At 40.8% G+C, this 27,909-nt stretch overlaps 2 protein-coding genes across 4 annotated transcripts in view; one reads left to right on the forward strand and one right to left on the reverse strand.

Moving 5' to 3' along the window:
- The window catches only part of NSMCE2 (NSE2 (MMS21) homolog, SMC5-SMC6 complex SUMO ligase), a 213,861-nt gene extending 186,565 nt beyond the window's left edge, over window positions 1-27,296 (reverse strand). The window contains exons 1-2 of one of the 2 annotated variants that reach the window (XM_027063925.2): window positions 27,146-27,296; window positions 21,986-22,156 (exon numbers count right to left, since the gene is read on the reverse strand). In XM_027063925.2, the coding sequence (XP_026919726.1) occupies window positions 21,986-22,142 (157 nt within the window). In that variant the 5' untranslated portion in view covers window positions 22,143-22,156; window positions 27,146-27,296. The remainder of the gene's footprint in view (window positions 1-21,985; window positions 22,157-27,145) is intronic. The other variant, XM_027063924.2, reaches the window with a different exon arrangement.
- Window positions 27,297-27,304: 8 nt separating this feature from the next.
- WASHC5 (WASH complex subunit 5) overlaps window positions 27,305-27,909 on the forward strand; it is a 63,859-nt gene continuing 63,254 nt past the window's right edge. Inside the window, exon 1 of one of the 2 annotated variants that reach the window (XM_053208208.1) lies at window positions 27,305-27,491. The gene's annotated coding sequence lies outside the window, so the exon portion shown is untranslated. The remainder of the gene's footprint in view (window positions 27,492-27,909) is intronic. The other variant, XM_015084747.3, reaches the window with a different exon arrangement.

Here is a 27,909-nt window from a genome sequence, read left to right on the forward strand (position 1 = left end):
AGTCACCATAATTTTAAAAAAGTGTGGGGAAGGGGGGTATGAAAAGGAACTAGAGTGATCAATAACAAAAATATCAAATAAGCTCATAAATATGATCACGACTCAAAAAAAGGTTAATGATCTTTTTGCTTACACATGGATAGCAATTGCCTTAGACCAGCCTATCTCTGTACTCATTTTAAATAAATTTATACCAGGGAAAAAAAAATTACAAATGGGGAGTCTACTTTAAAATAGAAAGTTGCTGGGGCGCCTGGGTGGCGCAGTCGGTTAAGCGTCCGACGTCAGCCAGGTCACGATCTCGCGGTCCGTGAGTTCGAGCCCCGCGTCAGGCTCTGGGCTGATGGCTCAGAGCCTGGAGCCTGTTTCCGATTCTGTGTCTCCCTCTCTCTCTGCCCCACTCCCGTTCATGCTCTGTCTCTCTCTGTCCCAAAAATAAATAAACGTTGAAAAAAAAAAAATGAAATGAAATGAAATAAAATAAAATGAAATAAAATAAAATAAAATAAAATAGAAAGTTGCTAAAACACTTTAATTAAATAGAAATTAAATCTCCCAAAAATATAAAAATAAGTTGGAGGAGATTTGTTGATAAGTTTATTGGATTACAAACCTATGATAGGAACTGCATATCTTCATAACTTACCTCTCAAATGTTGATCTAAGACACCCGAGAAACAGATTTAAGGAAAGCATAAGAGCCACGATCACAAAAGAAGAGAACAACTGTATGTCATAATCCTGTCTGCTGGAGGATAATTTCTGTGCTTGTGTTTTTGGGAAAGCAAAATAAATTTGAACTGTAGTAAATATGGCATAATGTAAAACTTGCCAAGTCACTCTGCTGTATACTTTAGACTAACACTGTGTCAAACTACAGTCAAATAAAAACATAAGTAAGTTTGATTTCATGAAAACAATGGCAAATCAATCTGTTAAAACTTAAATTACTGACAGCTCCAGAAAATAAATCTATCATAATTTACCACAAGTATTATAATAACTATTCCATATGTATAGTCGTACATACACATAGAGCAGGTTCTTAAGAGGAATTTGTAAGTTACAAAGTAATTCTTTTTCCCATTGTGCACCTTATTATTTCTAAGATGTTTTATTTATTTTAACTGACTTAAATTGGTAGTGACTCCCAATACTGTTTCTGTCTTGTCTTCTTTTTACAATTTTTTTTGGGGCGCCTGGGTGGCGCAGTCGGTTAAGCGTCCGACTTCAGCCAGGTCACGATCTCGCGGTCCGTGAGTTCGAGCCCCGCGTCAGGCTCTGGGCCGATGGCTCAGAGCCTGGAGCCTGTTTCCGATTCTGTGTCTCCCTCTCTCTCTGCCCCTCCCCCGTTCATGCTCTGTCTCTCTCTGTCCCAAAAATAAATAAAAAATGTTGAAAAAAAATTAAAAAAAAAAAATAAAATAAAATATTTTTTGCATCTATGTGTTTTTGAGACAGAGACAGAGTGCAAGTGGGGTAGGGGCAGAGAAGGAGACACAGAATCCGAAGCAGGCTCCAGGCTCTGAGCTGTCAGCACAGAGCCCGATGCCAGGCTCGGACTCACGAACCCCAAGATCATGACCCGAGCCTAAGTCAGATACTTAACCGACTGAGCCATCCAGGCGCCCCTCTGTCTTGCCATCTTCAAAAACCTCCTTCCTCTATATTGAAGAAATATTGGTCCGTAAACACTTAAATCTACTAGAAACGGCTCAGAAAACTCTGTTGGGGACAGTAAACTACTTCTGTAATGGGAATTATCAGCTACCAATATCTTTTCCTGGATGACAATTATAGTGAACTGCGAAGTAAGAAATAAAGAACTATTAATATTCAATGAGTAACTAACTGGTTCTGTAACAGTATGCTACTATTTCTAAAATGGGAGGCTCTAGTCAATCACATTCCACATCCAGGCACCAGTCTCGGCAACCGCAGTGAACTGAACCACATGCAAAACCCAAACCCTGAAGTTACCATAGATCCCTCCCCTCCTAGCATCCTCCACACCTAACTACTCCCCAGGTTCTACCAATTCAGCCCACTAAAGTCCACTATTCTCTCCTTTCCTCCCTTCCCAACTCCAGCTGTGTTAATTTCAATCCTTATTATTTCTTCCTCAGGTTATTGATTTGCTTCTTTAGTGACTTCCTTTTTCAATCTCTTCTCCCTCCAATCCTTCTTCCATGTTGTTCCCAATGCTCAGCAACAAATCTGAGGTTACTCTCTTATTTACCAAAAACCTACCAGAGTACTTCCATTTCTGGCCAAGATTGAGTAACAGGGACCAAATTTATTCTCCTCCCTGAAACAACCAAAACGTTCCAACTAAAAATAAAGAAATAATGGTTTGCAAGATACTAGACATCACAGAAGGAAGAAGGAGCAGAGTGATAGGAAACATGAGGTGAAACCTGTTAACTGTCCCATCACTTTACAACCTTCAAGTAGTTTTTAGGCTGCAGGGCATACAGTACCAATCAAAATCTCTGCTGGCTTTTTTTTTTTTTTTTGTAGAAATTGACAAACAAGATTCTAAAATTCATATGGAAAATGCAAATGACCTAGAACAGCCAAAACAACTTGAAAAAGACAAAGTTGGAGGCCCAACCCTATCCAATTTCAAGACTTACTGTAAAACTCCAGTAATCCAAATAGGGTGGTAGTCCAAACAGATCAATAGAACAAAATAGAGTCCAGAAATACAGACGTATATGGACAAATGATTTGACAAAGGAGCTGAGGCAATCCAGTGAAGGATAATCTTTTCAACAAGCTGCTGATACAACTGGCTATCATATGCAAAACAAAACATCTTTGACCCATATCTCACACCTTGAACCAGATATAGAAATTTAGTCAGAACGGGTCACAGATCTAAATGTAAAACCCAACCATAAAACTTCTAGAAAAAAATTATGAAGCCAAACCTTGAGATCTTGGGTTAGGAAAAGAGGTCTTAAATACACCAAAGCACAATCTGTAAATTGTGAGAATAAATTGATAAATTGGACATCACAGAAATTTAAAACTTCCGCTTTTCCAAATAATCTGTTAAGAGCACAGACTGGGAGAAAATACTCACAAATCATATATCCCATAAAAAAAAAAAAACTGTATTCAGAATACGTATATGTATTCTCAATATCAGATAATAATAATAAGCCATAACAAATGGGAACAATATTCGGATACACACTTCACCAAAGAGGTACATGGCAGATAAGCTCATGAAAAAGTATTCAGCACGATTGGTCAGTAGAGAAATGCAAACTGAAACACCATAAGATACCAGTGTGTATTTATTAGAATAGCTGAAATTAGGAAGACAGACTGCCCACATCAAGTGTTGATGAGGACACGAGAACTACCCTAATGTATCCCCCACACAGATTCCTAATTTTCAGACAACTGTATTACTAAAAGATCACATTCTACCATATAATATAGACCACATTTAATATAATTTCATCTTATCACAATGACTCAGAAGGGACTTCAAATATCATAACGTCTCTCAGTGTCTTCATTATGGTTTTACTATTCCTATAAAAGTATGAAGACAGGAGTCAACAGAAATTTTTTACGTAGCAGGTATCAAAGAAACCAGCTTTTAGTCTATAATTACCTCACAAAATTATGATTGCTTTTTATTATAATTTATTTTCTCCAATGCAGTAGTTCTCAAAGTGTGGTCGCCCGACCAGGTGCATGAGCCCTGCCTGGGAACTTGTTAGAAATGCAGGCTCTCAGGCCGTCCACCAGACAACTGGATCTGGTGGGAAACAGTGATCTGATTCCAAAGTGTGGTAAAATTTGAGAGCCACCATTTTAATGTATGTTTTAAAGTTAAAATCATGAATTTGCCTTTTCTCTGAGACTCTTTTTGAATTCACAGAATTTTAAGACAAAGAGGAACTGTTACTTCAAATCCACATTTTCAACAAATCTAGAACTCAACCAGCTGTTTTCCTATTTTTATACTCCTGAATTATTTCAGGCCTTTTAAAATGCTAGAAAACCAAAACCGAACGTAAGGTCCCATAAATAATGCATTCTACAAAAGCCTTTGTTTTAAAACAAGCTTTTCTACTTAAATATCCTAAGTCATTTTACTCACATCTATTTTTGCACCCAACATTCCTTCCAAATTTACCAAAATAGATTTGCTTCTAATTTCAGCTACAAATTGTCAACCTCCAGTGAATATCAGTGCAACTTTTAATTAGGTTCATCTAAATGGAATGGATTTTTAAAATAATTCTAGTTATAAATTTTAATTGTTTCATAAAGAGACGTAAGATAGAAACAAAATGAAAGCGGAAATGGGGACGTCTGGGGCTAATGATAATTTGCTGAGAGATTTTGAGTTTTCTGGGGCTCAGTTCACTTATTTTTAAGAGGGAGCTGGAGTAGATGACCTGAATAGGCCATTTCAGGTCTAAAGGTCTATAAATCCGGTCTCTCACCCTTATGCTCTATGGTACTATAGTTTTACATTAATGTGGGACTGACAAATTATTTTCTTTAAAGTTGTATCTGTTTTTAACTATTTTTGACATTGTTTTAAGAGACGTGCCTCTCCTTAGGACTCAAGAACATCACTCACTACACCATTACTCCCTAGAAAGCTGAATACAGTAAAATGTGAACACACACAAACTTTTAGCTGCAGAAGCACTGAAATGGTAGTGTGATTTTAAGCTTCTTACTCTTCCTTAGATTGGTTTGTCTCTGAAACTATGGGGATGCATAGCACGAACCCCCAAAGCCAAAGATTTCACAATGTCATAAATAACACGGACTCTAGAGGCAGAATGCCTGAGTTTGAATTCCGGACCTACCACTTAAGAACTTTTTGTGATTTGGGGCAAGTTATCTAAACTTTCTGAACCTTATTTTTATCAGTCTTCTGTTAAGAGGATAACAACAGTATCCTCTTCATACAAATTAAATGAGCTAATCGTCAAATAGCACTTAGTACAGAATAAACGCTTAGTAAGCATTAGGTGTTTTTATTAGTATTGCTTGCTAAGTCAGCCCTCTACTCAGAACTATTATCAGAACGTTATCAGAGCTAATGTGCAATTCAATTTAATAAACACATAGAGTGCACCTACTTGGTGCAAGGCACCTCATCGTTCACTACAGAACGATTCTCCTTCTCGAACTTCAGGATGTACCAGAATTACTTGGGTTGTTTGTTTAAAATGCTGATTCTTGGGCTCTGCTTCCAGAAACTCTGATTTTGCAATTTTTCAATAAGCCTCCCAGATGTTTCTGAGGCAGGCTGGTTGAGGACCACAGTTTAAGAAATATTTCTGCAGGATTTCAAAGAAGGAATCCCTTCCTTCAAGAACCTACAATCTCCAGGCATTTTTTCCATTTCAGAACCCGCCGTAGTTACGAGTGTTGCACCTGTTGGCTGTGTAACAGGTACAGCTAATATGGTCCTTCCATGAAGATTCTGTTTGCCATCACTTAAGTTCCAATATCTAAGCCCTGATTCAACTCTTTACCTGATATCTGAGCTCTGCCTAATCCTCTAAACCCCACCAAGCATGTGACTAATGCAAGTTCCTGATATAAGGGCTATTCCTGACCTCTAAAAACAGAAGATTCATTAACCCTGATTCATTAATCCTGACCTATAAACCTGACCATGGCCTCATTCGGAGTCCTGCTTTCAGCCTTACACTTCCAACAGTGCTGCCAGCAGATATCACGGTATGTCCTCGGTTAGTACACATTTTCAAAAAGAGACTGCAAAGCGTCAAAATCCATACAAATTTAACTCCCTAAGAACTTTAATGTATACAAGACAATGAGAACAACAAAGCAGCCATCAGTTATCAGGGGAAGGAGGACAGAATGCAGACTATGACAAAGAAATTTAACTCTATTACAAATGTTTGACTTAACCTCACTGAAGGGCGAGGGGGAACTGACGGAGGTAGCCTTACACAGGGTTTTGAGTGAAAACTGTAAGACCAAAGACAAAAAGACCTGTACCTAAGCACTGTAAGCGAAGCTGTTTGTCATGGAGGTACAGGCTAATAATTCTGAAACTGTTTTACATGCATCTCTAGGGTCAAAAGAGTAAAGTAAATTGATAGTAGGAGCCTCTATCAATATGGTTATGCTAAAGACAAAAATTTGAATAACTGCCGTTGACTTCTTCCTTTCTCTCAATTTTCACATTCAATAAATCATGGAGTTTCATCAATTATTCCTCCTTTAAGAATCTGACTTCTCGTCACCCGTGTCACCTTCCTAGTCCAAGTCACTATCATCTAATGCCAGGGGACTAACTGCAACACCCCGCCAACTGGGTGGCCTTCCTCCACACTCATTCCTGGGAAGCCATTGCCCGTATCACAGCCAGAGAATTAATGCAAAACATCAACTATCTTATTCCTGTTTTTAAAACTTTTTAACAGCTTCTCACTGCCCTAAAACCCCAACTTCTTAACTTGACCTGTGAGAGCCTACCACCACATTCTGACCCTTTGCTAATTCTCTCCAGGCTCTGTTCAGTACCCAGTGGCCAGGTCTATTTTAGTCACTGCTGTATTTGCAATACCTAGTACATGTAGTATTAAGCCTTTGATCCCTACATGAATGCTACCTTCACAGTGATAGACAGACTTTATTTTCTTTTTGCATGAACTGAGGCTAGCCCTGTGATGGATTTGATGTATTCAGTTACACTGGAGGTGATGCTCTGGAACTTCTGAGCCCAGGTTTTAACAGGTCTGGCAACTTCTACTTCCTTCCTCTTAAAAAAGCTACCATGCTGGGAAAAACCCACACCACATGGAGAGGCTATATGAAATAGAATCCTCAAACTCTGATCAATAATTCCATCTGAGTATCCAGTCAACAGGCAGGATCAACTGCCAACCGTGTGAGTCACCTTGCAAGTTGCAACCCAGGTGAGCCCCCCCCAACAATGTCCACCATCTTAATTGACATCACATGGAGTGAAAGAGCCTCCCAGCCCAGTTCAGTCAACCCACTGAATCATGAGACATTAAAAAAAGAAGAAGAAAAGTCTGTGGTTTTAAAACATTAAGTTTTAGGTAGTTTGTTTCACAGCAATACGGGCACGTGTCAACATGTGTTGAAATCTCGTTCCTGGTACCAACTCCATCTACTGCTACTTAACAGATTACCCCCAGTAAGCTCCTTATCTTGATGTGAGGAAGACCATGCAAGTACAATGATGGGAAGATTGCTGGGGGCCACCACTGGTGAATAATTACTGAAGGGCATGATAAACATGCAATACCTCTAATAAAAGTATGTGCACCTGTCCTGTATTTTAAATTTCTTTGCTTTACCAGATCTAGATTTCTTCAGGAAAAAGCAAAGTTAAATCAGTCACCTGTTAAACTCTAATAGATGAAATCAAATTTCAGCAAATATATTTTCTCAAGGTTCTTTTGAGAAATCTATTTCCATGGTACTCAACTGGGACCAACCAAAATCATTAAATAAATACAGAACGAAAGTATGTTAAAATCTCTGTTCACATAGCAGTCACTTGCTCTCCTTGTGCCGTAACTATCTGAAAATGTGACAAGCAGATTATGTAAGGAATTTTGTTTATATTTTGACCGGTTCCCCCACTTGGGAACCTCCTATGGCCAAGAATGCTAAGGATGAAAAGCAAAACCAGTGTCCTTGCAGTGAATATGCAAATATTTGTTAAATATCTGTGTGAAAAGTAAAGTACTGAAACATATGATCACTTAACCAAAAACTGAAAGAGGAAAAGGAAAGAAACTGCTTCACAGGTGAGCATCTGGGATACCTCGTAGAACTTTCCCGGTCATCTCTCACATGATTTGGGTCTAATACGTTTCTAGGTATTTGGAATGTGAAACTGGCAGGGGGGTCCTTATAGGAACAACTACCATTCGCATCCTGCTTCCCAATTAGTATCTAAACACAGGTACACAGTGCACTCTGGAAATGATAAAATTGATAAAAATGATAAAAACACGTTGCTGCTAACACTACCCATTTCAATATTATTAAGTTCCAGTCAAGATCCAGACGCTCTCATAAGTTTAGCACTAAGAGAACAAAGAAAAGGCAGGTATAAGGGAATTCTTTCAAACTGAAGAAATTCCAAAACTACCAAAAAACCCTGGAAGGCTCTATTTCAAGAGAACAGAGAACACTAACAAAAAACTGCATCTTCTGTGCAACACATTACATTACCTTTCTTTGTTAACTGGTTTAACTGTCTATTTTAGACTGTCCCACAGGAGCTCTGATCCTTTTTGCTTGAAATTGAATCCTGCACTAATTTTCTAAAACGAGAACACGTTTCTGCTTCTTAAACCCCATCATAAATGTCACTCCTTTTCCTGTGAAGGAGATAATGTCCACCTTCCCCTCCCCCTGTCTCCCGCACACTTGGCCTTTACTCCACACACATTCTTGGTGCCGTTCCTTATCTGAACTATAAAGTATACGCTTTAAATGTTTTTCTGCTAATTCTCTTTATGACCAAAGGCAGTGTTTACAGACTGACCAGCCAAGGTAGGAGGTAAAACACTGTATTCAAAGCATATAAACTGTTTCAAACTAGGAACAACCATGAAAAGAAGACACTGTCTATATTTCACATGCAATGAAAAGGAAGCTCAAAGCAGGGAAGTAACTGGTTCAACGTCACACAGTAGACGGCAGAACTTGCATTTTAACCAGGGCTAAGTGTACAACACTAATTTTGTACGATACTAACTCTGCACCAAGAGCTCTTAAGGATCCAGCTCTCTCACCTGCAAAAGGCCCACGTAATTATTAACGAAAACAAAATAATTGACCAATAAAATGTGAGTACTGTGGGCTAAGCACAGTGGAGAGCATTTTATACACGTAATTTAATTCTCGTGTCAACCCTAAATAAAGTAGGAGGGTGCAAGGGAGCCGTGTGTGGGCGCACAGTTAAATACTCATTAGGTATTAGTGGCTCTTTTACAATATTATCCCCTTTTTACAAATGAAGAAAGCAAAGCTTACCTGAAGTCACAATGCTAATAACTGGCAGAGCTGAGCTTGAACCCAGGTTCTTGGATTCCAGAACCAGTTCTCAAAGTCCTAAGTTACTCTGCCTAGCCAACCAAAGCACTGTGCGGCCCTAACTGGCCAAAAGGGAAATGGCGATGCTACGTGGAGAGATGTACTACATCTTGATGGAGGTTAAGTGCTGACGCTGCAAGATGTGGTGGTAAGAATATCAGAAAGGCCCAAATCAAAGCTCCCTGAATCTGTCAGGTGTTGGGAATCAATTCTTGAGGGCTCCCACACATCTCTGTACATCTTGAAGCAGAGGCACTAACTGCCCTTTTGTTCCAGACTGTCTTTCCAAGGATGTCTGTATCATGATTAAAGCTTTAGAAAACTGAGAGAGCGTGTTCCTCCAGAGCAGAGGGATGTGTAAGAAACATACTGTCTCTTCCTCCAGGTCCAAAAGGTGGGGAGGTGTCTTCCCCGTTATAAAAATCTGGGCACCCCAAGCTGGAGGGTTCTCAGCTGTGACACAGACAGGCTGCAGTACCACCCTGGGCCCTTCCAGATCACCCCGGGGAGGACTTGAGGGGGCGGTCAGCAAGGCGACCCTATGGACAAGTGATATTCCCACTACTTAACGTGCAACAAGAAGAAAGACCTTTGTCTCTGCCCCGGGAGTCTCCCGTCTTCTGCCAGCACCCAGGAAACTGTGGCAGGCTAACTTGTTGGCCCGCAAGGGGGGTAAAGCCTCAGACGCGTCACAGATCTCCACAGCAGGCTCCCCACACCTCTTCTCACCTTTGCTGCCCTCAGAAATAGCCCTTCCCACTCCGTGAGAAACACTCATCTTTTTGTCAACATCTCCTCTACGAAATTTCTCCTCTCCCCACGGTCCTCAGCAAGAATGAACTACTAACCCGAGGGCGCCCCCCATTGTTTCCGGAAACATGGCTTCTTTCACAGCACCTTGAAAGCTTTCTTCCACTGGCTCCTGTGTGTGCTGTGCCAGTTAATCATTGCATTGGCTTCCGGCTCAAAATTCGCTTTTTAACTGAAACTGCTGTAAGTATTTCTGTACTGTACTGTACTTCTGTATTGCTGTAAGTATTTCTCCTTACAGTGAGCATTATGCTAAGCTTTCTCAGTAGAGGGTGCGGGAAGGACACTGCAGGAGGAAGGCAGTTCTCTTGCAAACATTATGCTTGATGAAAAGATTGGATGCTTCCGCCTTAAGATCGGGAACAAGATAAGGATGTCCATTCTTGCCACTTGTATTTAACATCATACTGCAGGCTCTAGCCAGGGAAATTAGGCAAGAAAAATAAATAAAAGGCAAACGAATTGGAAAGAAATAAAACTATGTCTATCCGCAGATGACATGATCTTGTATATAGGAAATCCGAACGTATACACTAAAAAAAATTGTTAGAACTACTAAACGAGTTCAGCAAGGTTGCAAGATAGAAGATCAACATAAAAATCAAGTGTATTTAACTGCAATAAACAATCTGAGAAGTAATTAAGAAAATTACGTTTACAATAGAATCAAAAAAACTGAAATGTTTTGAAATAAATTAACAAAAGAAGTGTAAGAAGATCTAAATAAATGTGGAAAAAAATCCTATGGTCATGTATCAAAAGACTTAATATTTTTAAGATGGTAATAACTCCTCAAATTGATCTACAATTCCATGCCACCCTATCAGAATCCCAGCTGGCTTCTTTGTAGAAAAAAACTGATGCACTGATCCTAAAATTCATACAGAGGTACAAGAGACTCCAAATATTCCAAACAATCTTTAAAAAGAAGAACAAAATTTGAGGACTATACTTCCTGATTTCAAAACTTCCTACAAAGCAACAGCTAAGACAGGCTGGTATCGGCATAAAGATAAGCAAACAGAATTCCATCCATGGAACAGAACTGAGAATCCAAAAATAAACTCTTGTGTGTCTATGGTCTGCTGACGTGCAGCAAGGTACCAAGATCCCTCAGCAGGGGAAAGAATGGTGCTGGGACAACTGAATAGCCACATGCAGAAGACTGAAACTGGACTCTTAATTCAAACTACAGATGAACTCGAAATGAATCTAACTGTAAGGGCTAAAACTATAAAACTCTTAGAAAAGAAAACAGGGATAAATTCGCCAGGCGGCAGATTGAGAAATGGGTCCTTAGGTTTGATACCAAAAGCACAGCAACCAAAAAAAAAGCAGATCATCGGACTTCATCAAAATTAAAAACTTGGCTTCAACGAACACTATCATGAAAATTTAAAAACCCAAAGAATGGAGAAAAAATTTGCAAATCATATACCTGTTAACAAACTCATATCTGGAATATATAAAGAACACTTACAACTCAAAAATATAAACAGAAATGACTCAGTTTGAAAATGGGCACCGGATCTGAATAGACAGTTCTCCAAAGAAGATACACAAGTCACCAGTAAGTTCATGAAAAGATATTTCACATCACTAATCATCAGGGAAATGCAAATCAAACCCACAAGGAGATACCAACTCACACACAAATGTTCACAGCAGCATTTTTTAATAATATCCCAATAATAGGATAATATTTCTTAATAATATTAATAATAATAACCCAATGTTCATCAACTGATGAATGCATATGTAAAATGTGTTTTAACCATACAGTAGAATATTCTTTGGTCATAAAAAGGAATGAAGTAGTTAAGTACACGCTGTAACACAGATGAACCTTGAAAACATCATGTTAAGTGACCAAAGTCAGTCACCAAGGCCACATGTTATGTGATTACATTTACATCCACTGTCCAGAACGGGTGAATCTATGGAGGAAGAAAGTAGATTAGTGGCTCCTTAGGGCTGATGAGAATGGGGAGGGATAGAAAGGCACCGCCAGGTAAAGGGGACAGGATTTCTTTTTTTGGAGGTGATGAAAATGTTCTAAAATTGAGTAAATAAAGTATCTGTGAATATATTAGACACAACTAAATTAGACATTTTACATACGTGAATGATAAAGTATGTGAATTATATCTCAATAAAGCGGTTATTTTTAAAAAGTCACCAAACAAAAGAATAATGGCGCTAATGGAGATTAGAAGAGTGATTGGGAGGGATTAAAAAGAAAACTAGGTTAGCATGAACAAAATGTCATGAAGGTGAATTAAGGTGATAGACTGTAAGTTGCTGAAATAAATTTCATCACAGCAAAACTGTATCCCATAATGAGGGATTCTTTATTCATGGCACCAAACCTAATACCTATAGATACAAAGGCAATTAGGACTGGCAGAGGACATGATGACATACACAAGAATGAGTGCGTGTGTGTGCGCGCACGTGTGTGTGCGCGCGCGCATAAGCACACGCGCGCATACACGGAGCAGAAGCTATCATGGATGTAAGTACCATCCAGTCAAACTAAACTTTGTGATTCAGACACATCACTCAACCCCTCTGAGCTTCGCCCCTCTCCTCCATCCAATGTCTACTTCATTTTCATGGGATTATTAAGAAAGAAAGTATCTGTAGCAAGATCTAGAAATTTGTTGAGAGTATCTTCCTATCTCTACATTTCTAGCATAGTGTTTGTCACTTAGGTACTCAGTAAACAATTTGTGGAACTTTATTTTTTTTATGTTTATTTTTTTTTTAACGTTTATTTATTTTTGAGACAGAGAGAGACAGAGCATGAATGGGGGAGGGGCAGAGAGAGAGAGAGGGAGACACAGAATCAGAAGCAGGCTCCAGGCTCTGAGCCATCAGCCCAGAGCCTGACGTGGGGCTCGAACTCACCGACCGCGAGATCGTGACCTGAGCTGAAGTCGGACGCTTAACCGACTGAGCTACCCAGGCACTCCATGGAACTAACTTTAAAAAACATAAATGGCTCTTGGAAAGGAGAAATTAAAACATGATTAAGCACATCCACTTCAATGGGGATCTACATGACTAGAAAACCTTTACAAGTAGGATTTTTCACATGATACAGAAGCTTGATACAGAAGCTCTTAAAGCTCACATTATACTCTTTTATGTGAAATCAGAAGTTATTTTCTACCAGTAATTTAATGAGTTAGGGAAAAAAGTTATTTGTAGGAACATTTCTGCTATCCTCTCCACAATCCCTTTTCAGATATCACTTTGTGTTTTGATTGTGCAAAATTTAACCCATTCTTCACCTTATATACATATATGAATAGAGACTATCACAGAAGGACTTTTGTCTAGACCAGGGGTCAGTATAGACTTTATACATTATATTCAACCCATTCTTTGCCATATATATATGTGTATGTATATATATGAACAGGAAGACTTTGGTCTAGACCGGGGGTCAGTCAAGTATAGCCTTTATAGATTATTTACAGCAGAACTGGACAGCTGCAACACAGACAGAAAGCCAAAACCTGGTTGGGAAACAGGATGTTATTAACTGACGTTTTCAAACTCCTGTATCTAGTGGTAGGAATATAGATTTTATAAACAATTAAATGCAAAGAAGTACTCTATTGTTGTGATGGATGAATGCATGGCCAACTCAGAGGAAACTCAGTATGGTCTAGGTGGGAGGAGAATTACCTGTAGAAAAAAAGATAATACTTAAGCTTGGCCTTGAAAGAGAATAGGTGCCCTTCAATCAGTCAATAGGGAGAGAGAGCATTCTAGGGAGAGGAAGTCATGTGAACACAGGCAAGGAGGCCTGACAGCACACCCTGGTAGAACTAAATCCAGTCTCTCTGACAGGGTGTACAGAGGGGTGTAGCCGGTGACATCATGAACATTCTTGTACACTATGCTCTCTGGTTTAAAACGGGCATAGAAATTAATAGCTACTATTTGCAGAGAGTAAATGCCAGATGCTTTGGTCATGGCTAGAGACATGATCAAACAAGGATGATCTACAACATGGTAATTGAGATTTATAAATATAGTCCTAGGGAAAACTTGTTTTTGTAAGTTCAGCAAGGGAACCTTCTAAGTCAAAAATTAGCACAGAATGGACTCTCCAAATTGTTTTAATGAGAAGCTCTCATCTTCAGGTACAATGGTGATAGAGCCCAGCAAACGGGCTGTCTCTATAATAAGCACAGGCATAAGCAATACTTGACTAGATAAGGGGACTTATCTCAAAGCTTGCTGCAATTGAGAAGGGGAAAGTGACACTTACAAGGACAACAGACTGAGAATATGCAAAAAGTAAATAAGTAAAATGTGTTATTTCCAATCTGAAATAGGTTATTGTGAGAGAATGGTACCCAGTCCTTCCTCAACCTCAAGGCTCAGTGTACTCCTATGTTAAAGTGACTATGTTACCTACCTACCCGAGAGCACTGCTGTAAAGATTCAACGAATACCTATGAGGCATTTAGAGCACGGCTGCCACACAAAAAGCACTATGTTCACTATTGTTAAATTGCCCAATATGTACAGTCTGAAAACACGTGTGCCTACTGGATATAAAATCAGGCTGCTAGGTCAGAACGTAAAAAGTCATGAAGAGGACAGAAAGACTCATGATCTCATTTAGAACAGACATTTACTACTATGAAGTTTTTCCTTTATCTTCACACGTACTTGTCTTATCCGCTAACTCAATTATTAGCTTCTAGAGGGCATGGGCCAATAAACAATTGGTGACCGATCAACATAAAGTGCTAACAATTATCTAGGAAGAGTGAAAAGTAAGCTCAAACAAATGTTCTGAATCAGTATTGTACAGTAAAGAGGGAAAATTACTTCGCCTGAGCACTGCCCCAAAGAAAAGGAAACCTACATCTTTGTCTTAAAGTAAAAGCCACCACTGCTGCCACCACCAGTTTAGAGACAGAAACTCTGGATTTCATAAATTTTCTCTCCTCCTCTATCTACTGCCTGTAACTTCTCAGTGGGTGTAACTTTTCCAACTAACATTTCTTTCTACTTTCTTTTTTTAGCTACCTTCTTCTGGATCTGACACAACAACAGCACTGATTAAATACTAAATCGAAGGGATAAAAGATGGCTTCCATGTCCTTTTTCAATAAATTTAAGAAATTTAATGAAATAGCGATGAAATCCTTCTTAATCAACCATCACTACGGCGAATGGTGCTAGGAAGAAGGGCAGATCCAAAGGGAAATAAACTTGCTCTCAAAGTCCATTAAAACATAACTCCACGAGGCGTTCAAAGAAATTCCTGCAAGGAATACTCCTCTTTTAACTCGGTCCCAATGCAAAAATGAGCACAAAGCAGGTGTGTGAGGAGCTAGCCCCAAGTGCCTTAGAACTTCCCCAAACAAGGTTTTAACTCCCATCCTGGGAGGGAAAGGGAAAGCCTGCTTTTGCAGCACCCAGGGACAAACAAATTAGCATTTCCAAGGTCAACTGCTGACTGGCCTAATTATTTACAGCGACTAGAGTATTCTGGCTGCAGAAGTTAAGAGGCTGGACCCTTCTGGGTTGCCCAATATCCTAAGAAACTAATTTACCACATTAGCTACAAAATATCAAAGTACTGTAGGTGTGGAGTCAAATCAGCATATGACATTTCAGACGGAACCAAATATTAATAAGATCCCCAGAAGTAATTTTAGGCTGGCTAAACAATTTGGGGAAAAACTTAAAATGACAATCCCACCAGTGGTAGAGGAGTAACAACTACACACACACACACACACACACACACACACACACACACACACACACACACATCAGTAAACAGTATGGTCTCATCTTGCCAACTGATTTGATTTCAATAGTCACCAAAACGGCTAAAAAGCTGCAAAACTAGTTGATGTAACTACCCTTACACATTCTTGCCGTCCTCTGATAGCCACTGAAAAATGAAATCACTTATATAACCGCTGCTGTCCATCATCATAGCCACCTGCCACATGTGGCTATTAAGCAGCATATGAAATGTGGCTGGTCCAGATGGAGATGGACTGAAGGATTTTGAACTTGGTACCAAAAAAATGTAAAAATAACTCCACTTTTATATTAATTACGTATTGAAATAATATTTTATGCACATGGGATTAAATAAAATATTACTAAATTTCATTTCTCCTCTTACCTTTTATGATGAGGATAACAGAAAAGCTTAAATTGCACATGTGGCTCACACTGTATTTTTATTGGACGGTGCTGTAATATACAGATAATGCTTCACACTTATGCACAAGAACATATAACCTCAGTTTCAAAGTACAGACCGAAGGAAAAATAGGCCTGAATGATACCAATCTTCTCTAAAATGATCAAATTGGTTTCAACTGTTAATCACCAACCTAATAAAAGCTCCTTTCTGCTTACCACCAGACAAAATTTTATTTTCTAAAAAGGAAACTGCTGTTTCAAAATCGATCCTAAAGTCTGTTCTTCTGTCTGGAGTTGTCATCTTTGCCTAACATGAAACTAGTCTTAATTCTTTCCAACGATCAAAGATAACATGATAAAGTGCTAGTCTAATTTTTAAATCTGATCAAGTGATTCCAACTCCATTTTTTCTGCATTAGTCATTTTCATACCCTATTAGGTCACCGAAACCTAACTCATGCCTTTGCTCCAAATATAAATAAGTAGAATCAACGGAAAGATTATTAAGAGTCTAGAAGAACCCAGGCGGTATTCAGATACTATACATACTCTGTTTCAAAAACTAAAATATGACTCATTTACTATTTCAGAAAGTGACATCCCATTGTAAACAGGAGAGCTTAGCAAACAGGAGAGCACAGAAGCAGTGATTTCCACACATTCCATCGTGCGGAGAAACCATGCAAACCTTCAAGTCGTTACAGCCAGTGGAAGAGAGAAAACCTGGAGGTGTTGGGACGGTTGGAAGTTTCTGTGGTGGGAAAACACAGCAACAAGAGGTGAGGTGAGGCAAACTGCTCAAACCTTCCTCTCCCCCGCTCAAAAAGGAAACTACTCAACTTTCTGACTGAGGAAGCCAGTTGGGAAAGGAAAGCACATTTCACACTTTTTAACCTCCTAAAACCGCCCAAACACTACTGGCCCTCTAGTAGAAGGACAAAATGACATATTTTTGTGAACAGAACATGTAAACCTTTTTAAGAGTGGTTGTTAAATGAAATCAACAACAAAAATCAAGATCTGATAACTCAGAGTAATAAATAACAAAGCGGCAGTGTATGTTTCTGTCTTATGACAGGGTCAACATCTATCACTGGCAAATGAATAGCCTGCGTAATTGAAAACGAAGCTAGTGGAAATGTGCGGTTATTCCTCCTTCCTGGAAGAGTTCATCTTGAAATGTAACCTTAATAGGCCTATAGTTTCTCTGGTCTGATACAGTCAGCATGTTTGTTTTCTCAGATAGATGGAATAACTCAGGCTCTAAGCTACAAAATGCCAACAATTCAGCGATTTTACCTTTTGCACAATCTTGAACTCCGCAGTCAACAAACCCATCGTTAAGGCCAAAGGCCACCTCATAAGAAGTATTCTGGTGCCACCTAGTGGTGGAAGTTTCCTGCCAACTAGGAAATGATGATTACACCTGGTTCTCAAAGTAAGGTCCATGGACCAGCAGCGTCAACATCAGCATCACCTGGTAACTTGTTAGAAATGCAAATTCTTGGGCTCATCCAGACCTACTGAAACTCTGATGGTGGGGTTGAGCAATCTGTGTTTTAACAAGCTCTCTAAGTGGTTCTGATGCACTGAATTAGCTCTTACACAAAAATTAAATGCAAAGCCTTAAAAAACTAGGTTTACAAATTAAAACGCACAATTTCTAATTTTTGAAAACAACTTAATTTTCTACATAGTGGATTCAAATAACTGTATTTGGAGAACAGTCTTCAAAGACACTTATTACGTAACTCATACACACTCAACACCTGACAAACATCGAATTAAGTCCCAACCTCTGAAAACATCCGATGAGCACCCTGGGGTCTCTGCCCCAAGGAGACCAGGTTCAAAGGGAAGATCAGACATATTAACACAGCGAAATACAATATAAATACGAAAAACAACAACAACCGTGAGACAAAGAGAAAACATTAACTGGTTTCAGGATGTCAGGATATGGCATGTTACTGCATTTTAAGTGGGGGCGGAGCTTACCTGGGAACACATGAAAAGCCAAGGAGGTAGACTACTGCCGATTTTTAAATTAAGAGTCAGCTACCCTAATGAGAATAGATGCCACAGAAAAGCTCACTGCATACATCTGCTTTGTGCAATTATGTTATAAAGTAATCAGGAGAAAAGCAGATCTAATGAAGCCTTGCTAAATTGTTTATTTTCTATTTAGATCTTAGAGAACGTATTTAATTTCTCATACAGCAACTTAAAACACCTAGGATTCAGTAAAAGCAGTCCAAATATTTATTTACAAGTATGCATTTCTTTAAATTCAGCTTTATATTATGCCCTCCTTTGGAAAAAAAAGAACCCTGAATTTTAATATCTATTTACTCAAAATTAAAGAATTATATATTTGAAGTAAAAAAAAAAAATGGATCAGTATGACTGTGGTCCACACAGTCACAATTAAGTGCCATCCCTTACTCTGTGGGTAACTGCAAAACTATCACTTAGGAGGAAAAAAAATCAACTCTGAAAAGCAAGTCTTGCAAACCCAGGCCTCTCATGTGACAGGTGACATCAAAGACGTGAATAGAGGCAGCATAAGCACATAAAGGAATTTCAAAGACTTGCTCTACTGATTAGTTTTGATTTTGCACTTTTAAAATATTAATTTAGATATGTACAGAGACCAACTATTTAATTCTCACATTTTAAGAGCAACTGCCTGTAACAGTAGGAGTTTCTGACAAAACTCTTTTTTCCTTCTTTTCAAACCCTTCCCTTCCTGGCAGAGAGGAGAGAGGACACAACCTGAGGTACATTAATGTTTTCGAAGGGCCATTCCTAGGGGCACCTGAGTGGCTCAGTCGGTTGAGTGTCTGACTCTTGATATCGCCTCAGGTCATGATCTCGTGGTTCCTTAGATCGAGCCCAGCGTGTGGCTCTGCACGGATAGCACGGAGCCTGCCTAGGGTCCTCTCTTCTCTCTGTCCCTCCCCACACTGGTCACAAGCTTGAGTGCACGTGCATGCACTCTCTCATTCTCTCTCAAAATAAATAAGATTTAAGAAAAAAAAAAAGGGCCATTCCTCAATTTTATTTAACTAAACTTAAAGGGCTTATGAGAATTCAACTGCTCAAAGATGACATTAACAGCAACACTTTTGATAAATTAAGTTAGTACTTCTGCCTAAGAAAGCAGAAGAGTACACAATAAATTTAAAAATCCGAAAAATAAGCCCCAGCTACCTGAAAAATCTCCTAATGTAAGAAATTTCATTTCCCAACTAAGTAAGAAAGAAAGTATTCCCAGGGGCACCTGGGTGGCTCAGTCAGTTGAGCATCAACTCTTGGTTTCGGCTCAGGTCATGGTCTCACGATTTCAGGGGTTCAAGGCCCATGTCGGGCTCTGCGTCGACAGTGATGTCTGCTTGGGATTCTCTGTCTCCCTCTCTCTCTGTCCCTCTCAAAATAAATAAACTTAAATTTTTTTTTTAATTAAAAAAAAAAAAAAAGAAAGTATTCCCAGAATAACCAACACACTTGGAGAAAAAAGGAGTAGACATGGCAACAGTAAAAGTCAATTGCCTAGATACACATCCTATAACATAGCACAGGGAAAGGTGACCATTTCAAATGAGCTAGAAGTTGAACAAGGACAACCACCTGGTATAGGAAAATGCAACCAACGGGAAACGAAACAATACACATCAGTTCCCTCCAAGTTCTTGGGAACAAGAATCCCCCTTACCAACAAGAGAATTGCAGTGCGGAGTGAGAAAATGGTACCTCAGTGATCACTAACATCTCTTCTAACAAAGTTCATTCTAATTTGTGATGAAATTGGGCAACCCAGAAGGGAAACAGAAAGGGTGCTAATCTTAGAGGTGAAGAAAGGGAGCATTTCTGTTACAAAGATAATTCATGGACTTTCCCACATGCTCTTCTGTACTTTAATTTGTTCCAATCCAGTCACTGCTCTCCAACATAGTCAACTGCTCTTCTCTCTTATGGCTGAAGATTTTATTATGACTTTTATCCAAGTTAGACTTCAAGTCAAGGTTAAGAACTTTAGAAGGCTACCCACTAAAAATTATGGGTGATTTCTGCTGCTGGCCATGAATGAACTGGAGTGTGGAGTTGGCCCCCCTGCAGTGAACGACTAGAGAGCTGGATGAAATAAAAACTGACAGCTGCTCTCAGACAGTGGGGCAATAGGCAGGGCAGAACTGAGTCCTGCAGAAAGAGAAAAACAAGTTAGGTAAGTCACGCAATTGCCCTCCTCCCTACACAAGAGAGGAGGAATCCAAGCAGGGAATGCAAATCTTCAAGGACTAAGGACAGACAGAGACTAGAGTTCAGGGAGGCTAAGACAACAGGGGTTTTCAAGACAGCACTGGGAGAGAGCTATGCACAGAAAGCGCTCAAGGAACCTGCAGAGATCCCCTCAATCCTAAACTACTAAGAAAAAAGTGCTGGGAGCTATACAGTGATCAATTCCCAGAATTCACACAGGATGGGAAGAGCTTCAAATTGCATCCAGTGGAGTGGAGTTATCTCACTGAACCCTCCGGGCAATCAACAGAGACTCAGGAAGGCCAAGCTTTGTAACAAGGCAAAATTGGCCCTAAGATAAATCTACACCAACTTGACCTGCACTGACCAAGTTTAGTTAACCTGGAAAGGATTAGCCTACTCCACAAATTACTTTGATGCCTGCCAAAACAAATGCCATAATTCTTTACTGGAAGACAACAAAATCCAAACACTTAGCAACACAGCACACACAATGTCCATGTGAAGAAGATGCAATAGACAAGAGAAGACAGAATTAGCAGATAAGGATATTAAATCAGGTATTATCAATATGTTCAGTATATTCAAGAATACAGAGAAAAACATGAACATAACGAAGAGAGATAGAAGACAGAAATAAGATTCCATTTAATTCTTTTTTATGTCCAGATATGAAAAATCCGGTATCTGAAATTTAAAATTCACTGCGCAGAATTAACAAGAGTAGACACTGCAGAAGACAAAACCAATGAACTTGAAGACACAGCAAGAGGCACTTCGAGCTGAAGCCAGACAGAAAAAGACCTGAAAAGAATCAACTACTAGCCTCAGTGACTTACGGACACTATCAAGCTGTCCAATACACGTGTAATTAGAGTTCCAGAAGGGGAAGGGAGGGGAGGGACACAAAAACTATTTGAAGAGATGGTGGCAAAATGTTTTCTTAATTTGATCAAAACTATAAGCCCACGAATCCATAAAGCTTCAAGAACACTAGACACAATAAACAAAGAAAATCATGCAAAGGCACATCACAATCAAATCGCTAAAAACTAGCGATATTAAAAACAACCAAAAATCCGTTGCTCCCCTGCTCTGTATATAACACAAAATAAAAACAACCCTAATCCAAAGAAAGCAAATAACATCTTTCTAAATCTTCTGATTGAAAAATGTTCATCAAAGCTCAACTCTCCTATTTTGGTAGAGGCCTTCCTAGCTGGTACCCCTAGCATAAGCTTAGTCTATCAAGCACTAAGACTTGAACTACTGCAAAATAACTTTATTATAATGCATTTGCATACCTTACAGTTCACAAATGTCACATACTTTAGATTGAATGATCTTTGAGGACAGGAACCTTCCTGTTTTAACCCGTAAATTTCTAGTGCAGTTTCTTCTAGCATAGAACTATTTGAAGAAACATGAATAAGTCAATCTCATTTAATTCTCAGTACATTGTTATTCGGTACTTAGAACACAATGAGAAAACAGACGCCCAGAGGGATTAAGCGATTGCCCCAAGAGCACTCAAAAGGTGAGCAGTATCTCATATCCCTAGAATGCCTCCACACCAGGTTATCTCAAAGTAAACACAAAAGAAATAAGTTTTGTTACTTACTCTGAGTTTCCACAAGATCCAAGGCAACACTAGAAGCTGTGTCCATTCCAGAGCTGATACAGGATTGGAAGTTTTTCAAAGAGGAGAGAGCAGATTCTATACCACTGAAGGATATAAAACCAGTTGAGCCTGAACTTGAACTCGAACGTCCGGGCATCTTGAAATTATCACCTAAGTTTTCAAACACAATAAAATAAGATTTAGGGGTCAGAATAATAACTGCATAAGAAAATAAAACTGCTATAAACATCCATATGAATGTATCTAATATCCCACAAGTGCCACACTATTACGAACATTCTCCATCCCTGGAGGGGACACTAAAGCATTGTGCTGTCATCTGGGCCACCAAACACAGATGCGCTCAATACAAGGGGGAAGGGTCTTCGTTTTTCAAAGGAGGGAGAATACCCTCTTTTAAAACATTCCTTGGTTCTCTGAAGAATTCAACAACAGCATAGTTTTATGAAACCTAAAACATAAAGGGGTTAGACAAAGTAGACTATTCATCTGATGCATTTTTCTAAAAACTGATAGTAAAAGTAAAATCGTTTAATACAGAGAACTCCAAAATCTGTAGTTGTTAACTTATCTGACATATATGCATATTGAATTCTGAAAACCATAATATATTAAATATAAATTTAAAAATGTATATATATAGATACTGGTATAAATTCCTGACAGTCCTCTGGTTCTAACAGATTTATAGACTTGGTAACATCCCAGACTCTGTCAGTAAAAGCAGAATTTTTCTACATTATAGAGAAAAATATGGAGGCCATATGGAGTAGTGGTCAAGCATGTAGCCTCTAGAACCAGACTACCTCAGTTAAGAGCCAGATTCTGCCATTTGAGTAACTGAATGACTTCAGGCGAATTACTTAACCTCTCAGTGTTTCATTTTTCCCTCTCCTAAAATAGGAATCATCCAGGGCCTAGCTCAAGGATTCCTGTGAGAACTGAATGAGTTAAGGTGTATAATAAAACACTGAAAATAATGCCCACCAGATAAATCTTTAAAAGTGGAAGCAAATATTACCATCAACTTCATCATTATAACACTGTAAGCGACAGTACAGAGTAGTGCTTACAAGAATGGACAATGGGCAGAGATGCCTGAAAATTCTGTCCCATCCATGCTACCTAAAACTTCACAACCCTGGTTTAGTTGCTGACCTTCTCTATCTTCAGTCTGAAGGAAATTATCTATCTATCTCACAGCATTATTGAAATCAAATGTTGTAGTTTTCTAAAACTTGTCTGATCTTAAGAATCAGTTGACATGGTTCTCAAAAACATAGATTTGGGGCACCTGGGTGGTTCAGTCAGTTGAGCATCCGACTTCAGCTCAGGTCATGATCTCATGGTTCATGAGTTCAAGCCCCATGTCGGGCTCTGTGCTGACAGCTCAGAGCCTGGAGCCTGCTTTGGATTCTGTGTCTCCCTCGCTCTCTGCCCCTCCCCCACTCACACTCTGTCTTTCTCTCTCTCTCAAAAATAAACATAAAAAAACTTAAAAAGAAATATAGATTTATATACAGGTACTCTCTCAGACCTACTAAATCAGAGTCCCTAGTGGATACTCTAGGAAACCAGTATTTTTGTGAATAACCCCAGATAATTCTTAGAAGCAAACAAGTACGGAGAACACTGAAATAACTGCATCTCAACCCCCGCCAAACTTGTATGTTGAGAGCCTAACCCCCATGGTGATGGTATTTTGAGATGAGGCCTTTGGGAGGTAATTAGGTTTAGACATCCTGAGGGTAGAGCCCTCAGGAAGGGATCAGTGTCCTTATTAGAAGAAGAGGAGACACCAGAGTTCTCTCTCTCTCTCTCTCTCTCTCTCCACCTTGTAAGGATATAACAAGAAGGTGGCCTACTGTGAACTAGGAGGGTCCTTACCAGTATCCAACCATGCCAGCGCCCCAATCTCCAGCTTCTAGTCTCCAAAACTGTGAGAAATGAATTTCTATTGTTTAAGCCACCAGTCTATGCTATTTTTCAATAGCAGCGGGAGCTGACAAAAACACACAGTGTATACAGGGAATAATATAATCCAGGATAAATGGGAAGTACCTAGCACATGATAGCTATCCTTATGATGTGCGTGCAAAATTCACATTACGCGAATGAAACTTTGCCCTTGCACAGAGCTGGGGAAAACTTCCTTCTGTAATGCTGGAGTATTTCCAGGGAAAAGATTCAGACTGAGAAGCAAAGAGAATGGATGGAGAGGACAGATGGCGTAGACGCACTTTTCCCTATTTCTACCACTATGTACACAGCTAAGCACATTAACTCACAGGACGGCAACCCGCCTCCACCTCCACCCCAAAGAATCATCAGGACCAAAATGTCAATCACGCAGTGGTTGAGAAACCCAGGTTTAAATCAACCTCCACTTGGGAGTCTTCCCCAGTAAGAATAATCTCTTTGTTCCCTGAACATATGGTTACCAAGGAAGTTTAAAACGAGGTTTCTTGAGTTCTTCCCAAGCATGTTATTTTGCCTCCCCTAACAGACCTTGTCTTAGGCCATTCGGGCTGCTGTAATAAGACACCAGACTGGGTGTCTTATAAACCACAGAAATTTATCTCTCAGTTCCGGAGGCTGGCAAGTCCAAGATCAAGGTGCCAGCTGGGTTGCATTCTGAAGGCCCTCTTCCTGGTTCATAGCCCCCAGGCCTTCTCAGTCTTCCTCTTCACAGGTCGGAGGTGCAAGGGAGCTTGAAGAGCCTCTTTTACCAAAGGCACTAATCCCATTCATGAGGGCTCTACTCTCAAGACCTAAGCACCTCTCAAAGGCCCCACTTCCTAATACCAGCACACTGGCATCAGTATTTCAACATATGAATGGGGGAAGGAGAAAGACAAAAACATTCAGCAGGTCTAAGATTCGCTTCAGGCAGGACTAGTTATTAGCTAACTTAAAAATACTGTTTCCGGGGCACCTGGGTGGCTCAGGCCGTAGAGCGTTGGGACTCTGGCTCAGGTCAGGATCTCACAGTTGGGGAGTTCAAGCTCCACATCCGGCTCTGTGCTGTCGGCCTGTCAGTGCAGAGCCTGCTTCAGATCCTCTCTCCTCCTCTCTCTCTGCCCGTCCCCCACTTGTGCTCTCCCAAAATAAATATTTGTTAAAAAATACTGTTTCCCCAATCAACAAAACTAAGAGGCAACCAACAGAATGGGAAAAGATATTTGCAAATGACATATCGGATAAAGGGTTAGTATCCAAAATGTATAAAGAACTCACCAAACTCCACACCCAAGAAACAAATAATACAGTGAAGAAATGGGCAGAAGACATGAATAGACGCTTTTCCAAAGATGACATCCAGATGGCCAACAGACACATGAAAAGATGCTCAACATCACTCATCATCAGGGAAATACAAATCAAAGCCACACTGAGACACCAGCTCACGCCGGTCAGAGCGGCTAAATGAACACATCAGGAGACTATAGATACTGGAGAGGATGTGGAGAAAAGGGAACCCTCTTGCACTGTTGCTGGGAATGCAAACTGGTGCAGCCACTCTGGAAAACAGTGTGGAGGTTCCTCAAATAATTAAAAATAGAACTACCCTATGACCCAGCAATAGCACTGCTGGGAATTTACCCAAGGGATACAGGAGTGCTGATGCATAGGAGCACATGTACTCCAATGTTTATAGGAGCACTTTCAACAATAGCCAAATTATGGAAGGAGCCTAAATGTCCACCAACTGAGGAATGGATAAAGAAGATGTGGTTTATATATACAATGGAATTCTACTTGGCAACGAGAAAGAATGAAATCCTGCCATTTGCAGCAACATGGATGGAACTGGAAGGTATTACGCTAAGCGAAATGTCAATCAGAGAAAGACAAGTATCATATGTTTGCACTCATATGTGGATCTTGAGAAACTTAACAGAAGACCATGGGGGAGGGAAGGGGGAAAAATAGTTACAAACAGAGGGAGGGAGACAAACCATAAGAGACGCTTAACTACAGAGAACAAACTGAGGGTTGATGGGGGGTGGGGGAGAGGAGAAAGTGGTTGGGGGCATTGAGGAGGGCACTTGTTGGGATGAGCACTGGCTGTTGTATGGAAACCAATTTGACAATAAATTATATTAAAAAAAAAAAGTTTCCCCGGAGGGCCCCTGTGTGTTTCAGTCAATTAAGTGTTGGACTTCAACTCAGGTCATGATCGCTCAGCTTGTGGGTTTGGGCCCCGCATCGGCCTCTGTGCCAACAGCTTGGAGCCTAGCCTGCTTGGGATTCTGTGTCTCCCTCTTTCTCTGCCTCCCCCTCCCCCCCGGAGCTCTCTGTGTCTCTCAAAAATTAAAAAAATTAAAAAAAAATTTTTAAATACTGTTTCCCTCTCTTATCTTTCTGTACATCACAGTGGTAAGCACAAAGCAAACAATTTACAGACACTATATTGACCTTTAAGTCCATGGGGACCTGTAGGAGGAGTCCAGCCAGAGCTGTATCTCCCTTTACAAGATGCAAGGATACTTCTTTCTTCATGAAGCCTTCTCCTATCCATACAAGCAATTGCCTGCCCCACCCCCGCCATGCTACCACTATCCCTCCCTCTCTCTCCATCACACACACACACACACACTCTATTATAAAACTCATCACAACTATTCGTTCACGTGGCTACCACTCCCTCACTCTGGGAGCAGCTTAAACTAGAACTCTGACACGTTCTACAGCATGCAAAACAGCTCCTCTCACAAGACCGGCGATCAATAAAGAACTGAGACTGACAACAATAACAGCAACCACCATTTCCCCATAAACGGGTGCTCCGGCGCTTCACTCTCATTATCCTAATCCTCACAACCATTTATAGGAGAGAAAAGGAAACTGACACAAGAGCTTATTTAAACGACCTGCCTGAGGCCCTGCTTCTAAAGACAGCTCCCACTGGATTAATCTGCACCAAGAATTCGTGATCAGTTCCCTACCAGGGCAGAAGGACGGAGAGATGGCGTCTCGGGAAGGGGGGCAGCCTGCCCAAGCCTCACTGCTTAACGTGCAGAGCCAGGACCGTATCCCAGGTGGACGGACCCCAGCTCAGGGCACCCGCGGAGGGCCCGAGAGGGAGGCGACACCTCCCGCCACCCTCGCCATCGCCACCCCTCGCTTCTGCCTTACCTGGATGTCCGACCCAGCTCTCTCTGGCTGCACCCGGACTGCCCCCACCCGGACCCCAACTCCTTCCTCAACTCCCTTCTCTAGTCGCTGAAACCGCGAGCGCGGGCTCTCGCGTCATCAGCCGGCGCCGGCGAACGGTCACATGACGCCCCGCCCTGCTCTCCGCCCCTCTGATCATGTGACCGCCAGGGGAGTCAGAGGCGGAAGCGGGGGTCCCGCAGGCTGGCGATCGAGGGCTGCGTCTAGAAGGGGACGCGTGCGGAGAGGGCGGCGTGGGGACCCAGGTGCCAACCCAGTCCGCGATCGCCGGCCCTGCACGTGCGCCCTGGCGTGGCCCGGGTGACAGGTGAGTTGGGGCGGGACGCGCCCTCGATTCGGTCCCCCGGCCCCTCCCCAGCCCCTGGCCCGGCCGCGCTGGCCGAAGGGGCGTCTGCGGCGTGCGGTGCGATCTCGATGCAGAGCCCGGCTTGGAGGACTGAGGGGCCTCCTGGGGCGGGGCCGCAGTCCAGGCTCCTCATCCCCACTTAGGTGCACAGAATTTTCCACGCCGCCTGGGCGCTTTAGGAAGTGATGTTCAACTGCTTGGCCCGCATCTGTACCTTCCAAGTTTCCAGGAGCCGTGCTGGGTAGACAGTGTTATCCCTCCGTTTGCCCTCGAGAAAATTGAGTGGTTCGCGAAGTCTCGTAGAGTCTGATGGACCCGGGTTTGAATTCTGGTAATGCCGTGGGCTGCGAGTTGGAGCAAGTCATTGTTGCTTTCTGCA

Source organism: Acinonyx jubatus, chromosome F2 (genome assembly GCF_027475565.1).
Source record: "Acinonyx jubatus isolate Ajub_Pintada_27869175 chromosome F2, VMU_Ajub_asm_v1.0, whole genome shotgun sequence".
Taxonomy (NCBI): Eukaryota; Metazoa; Chordata; class Mammalia; order Carnivora; family Felidae; genus Acinonyx; species Acinonyx jubatus.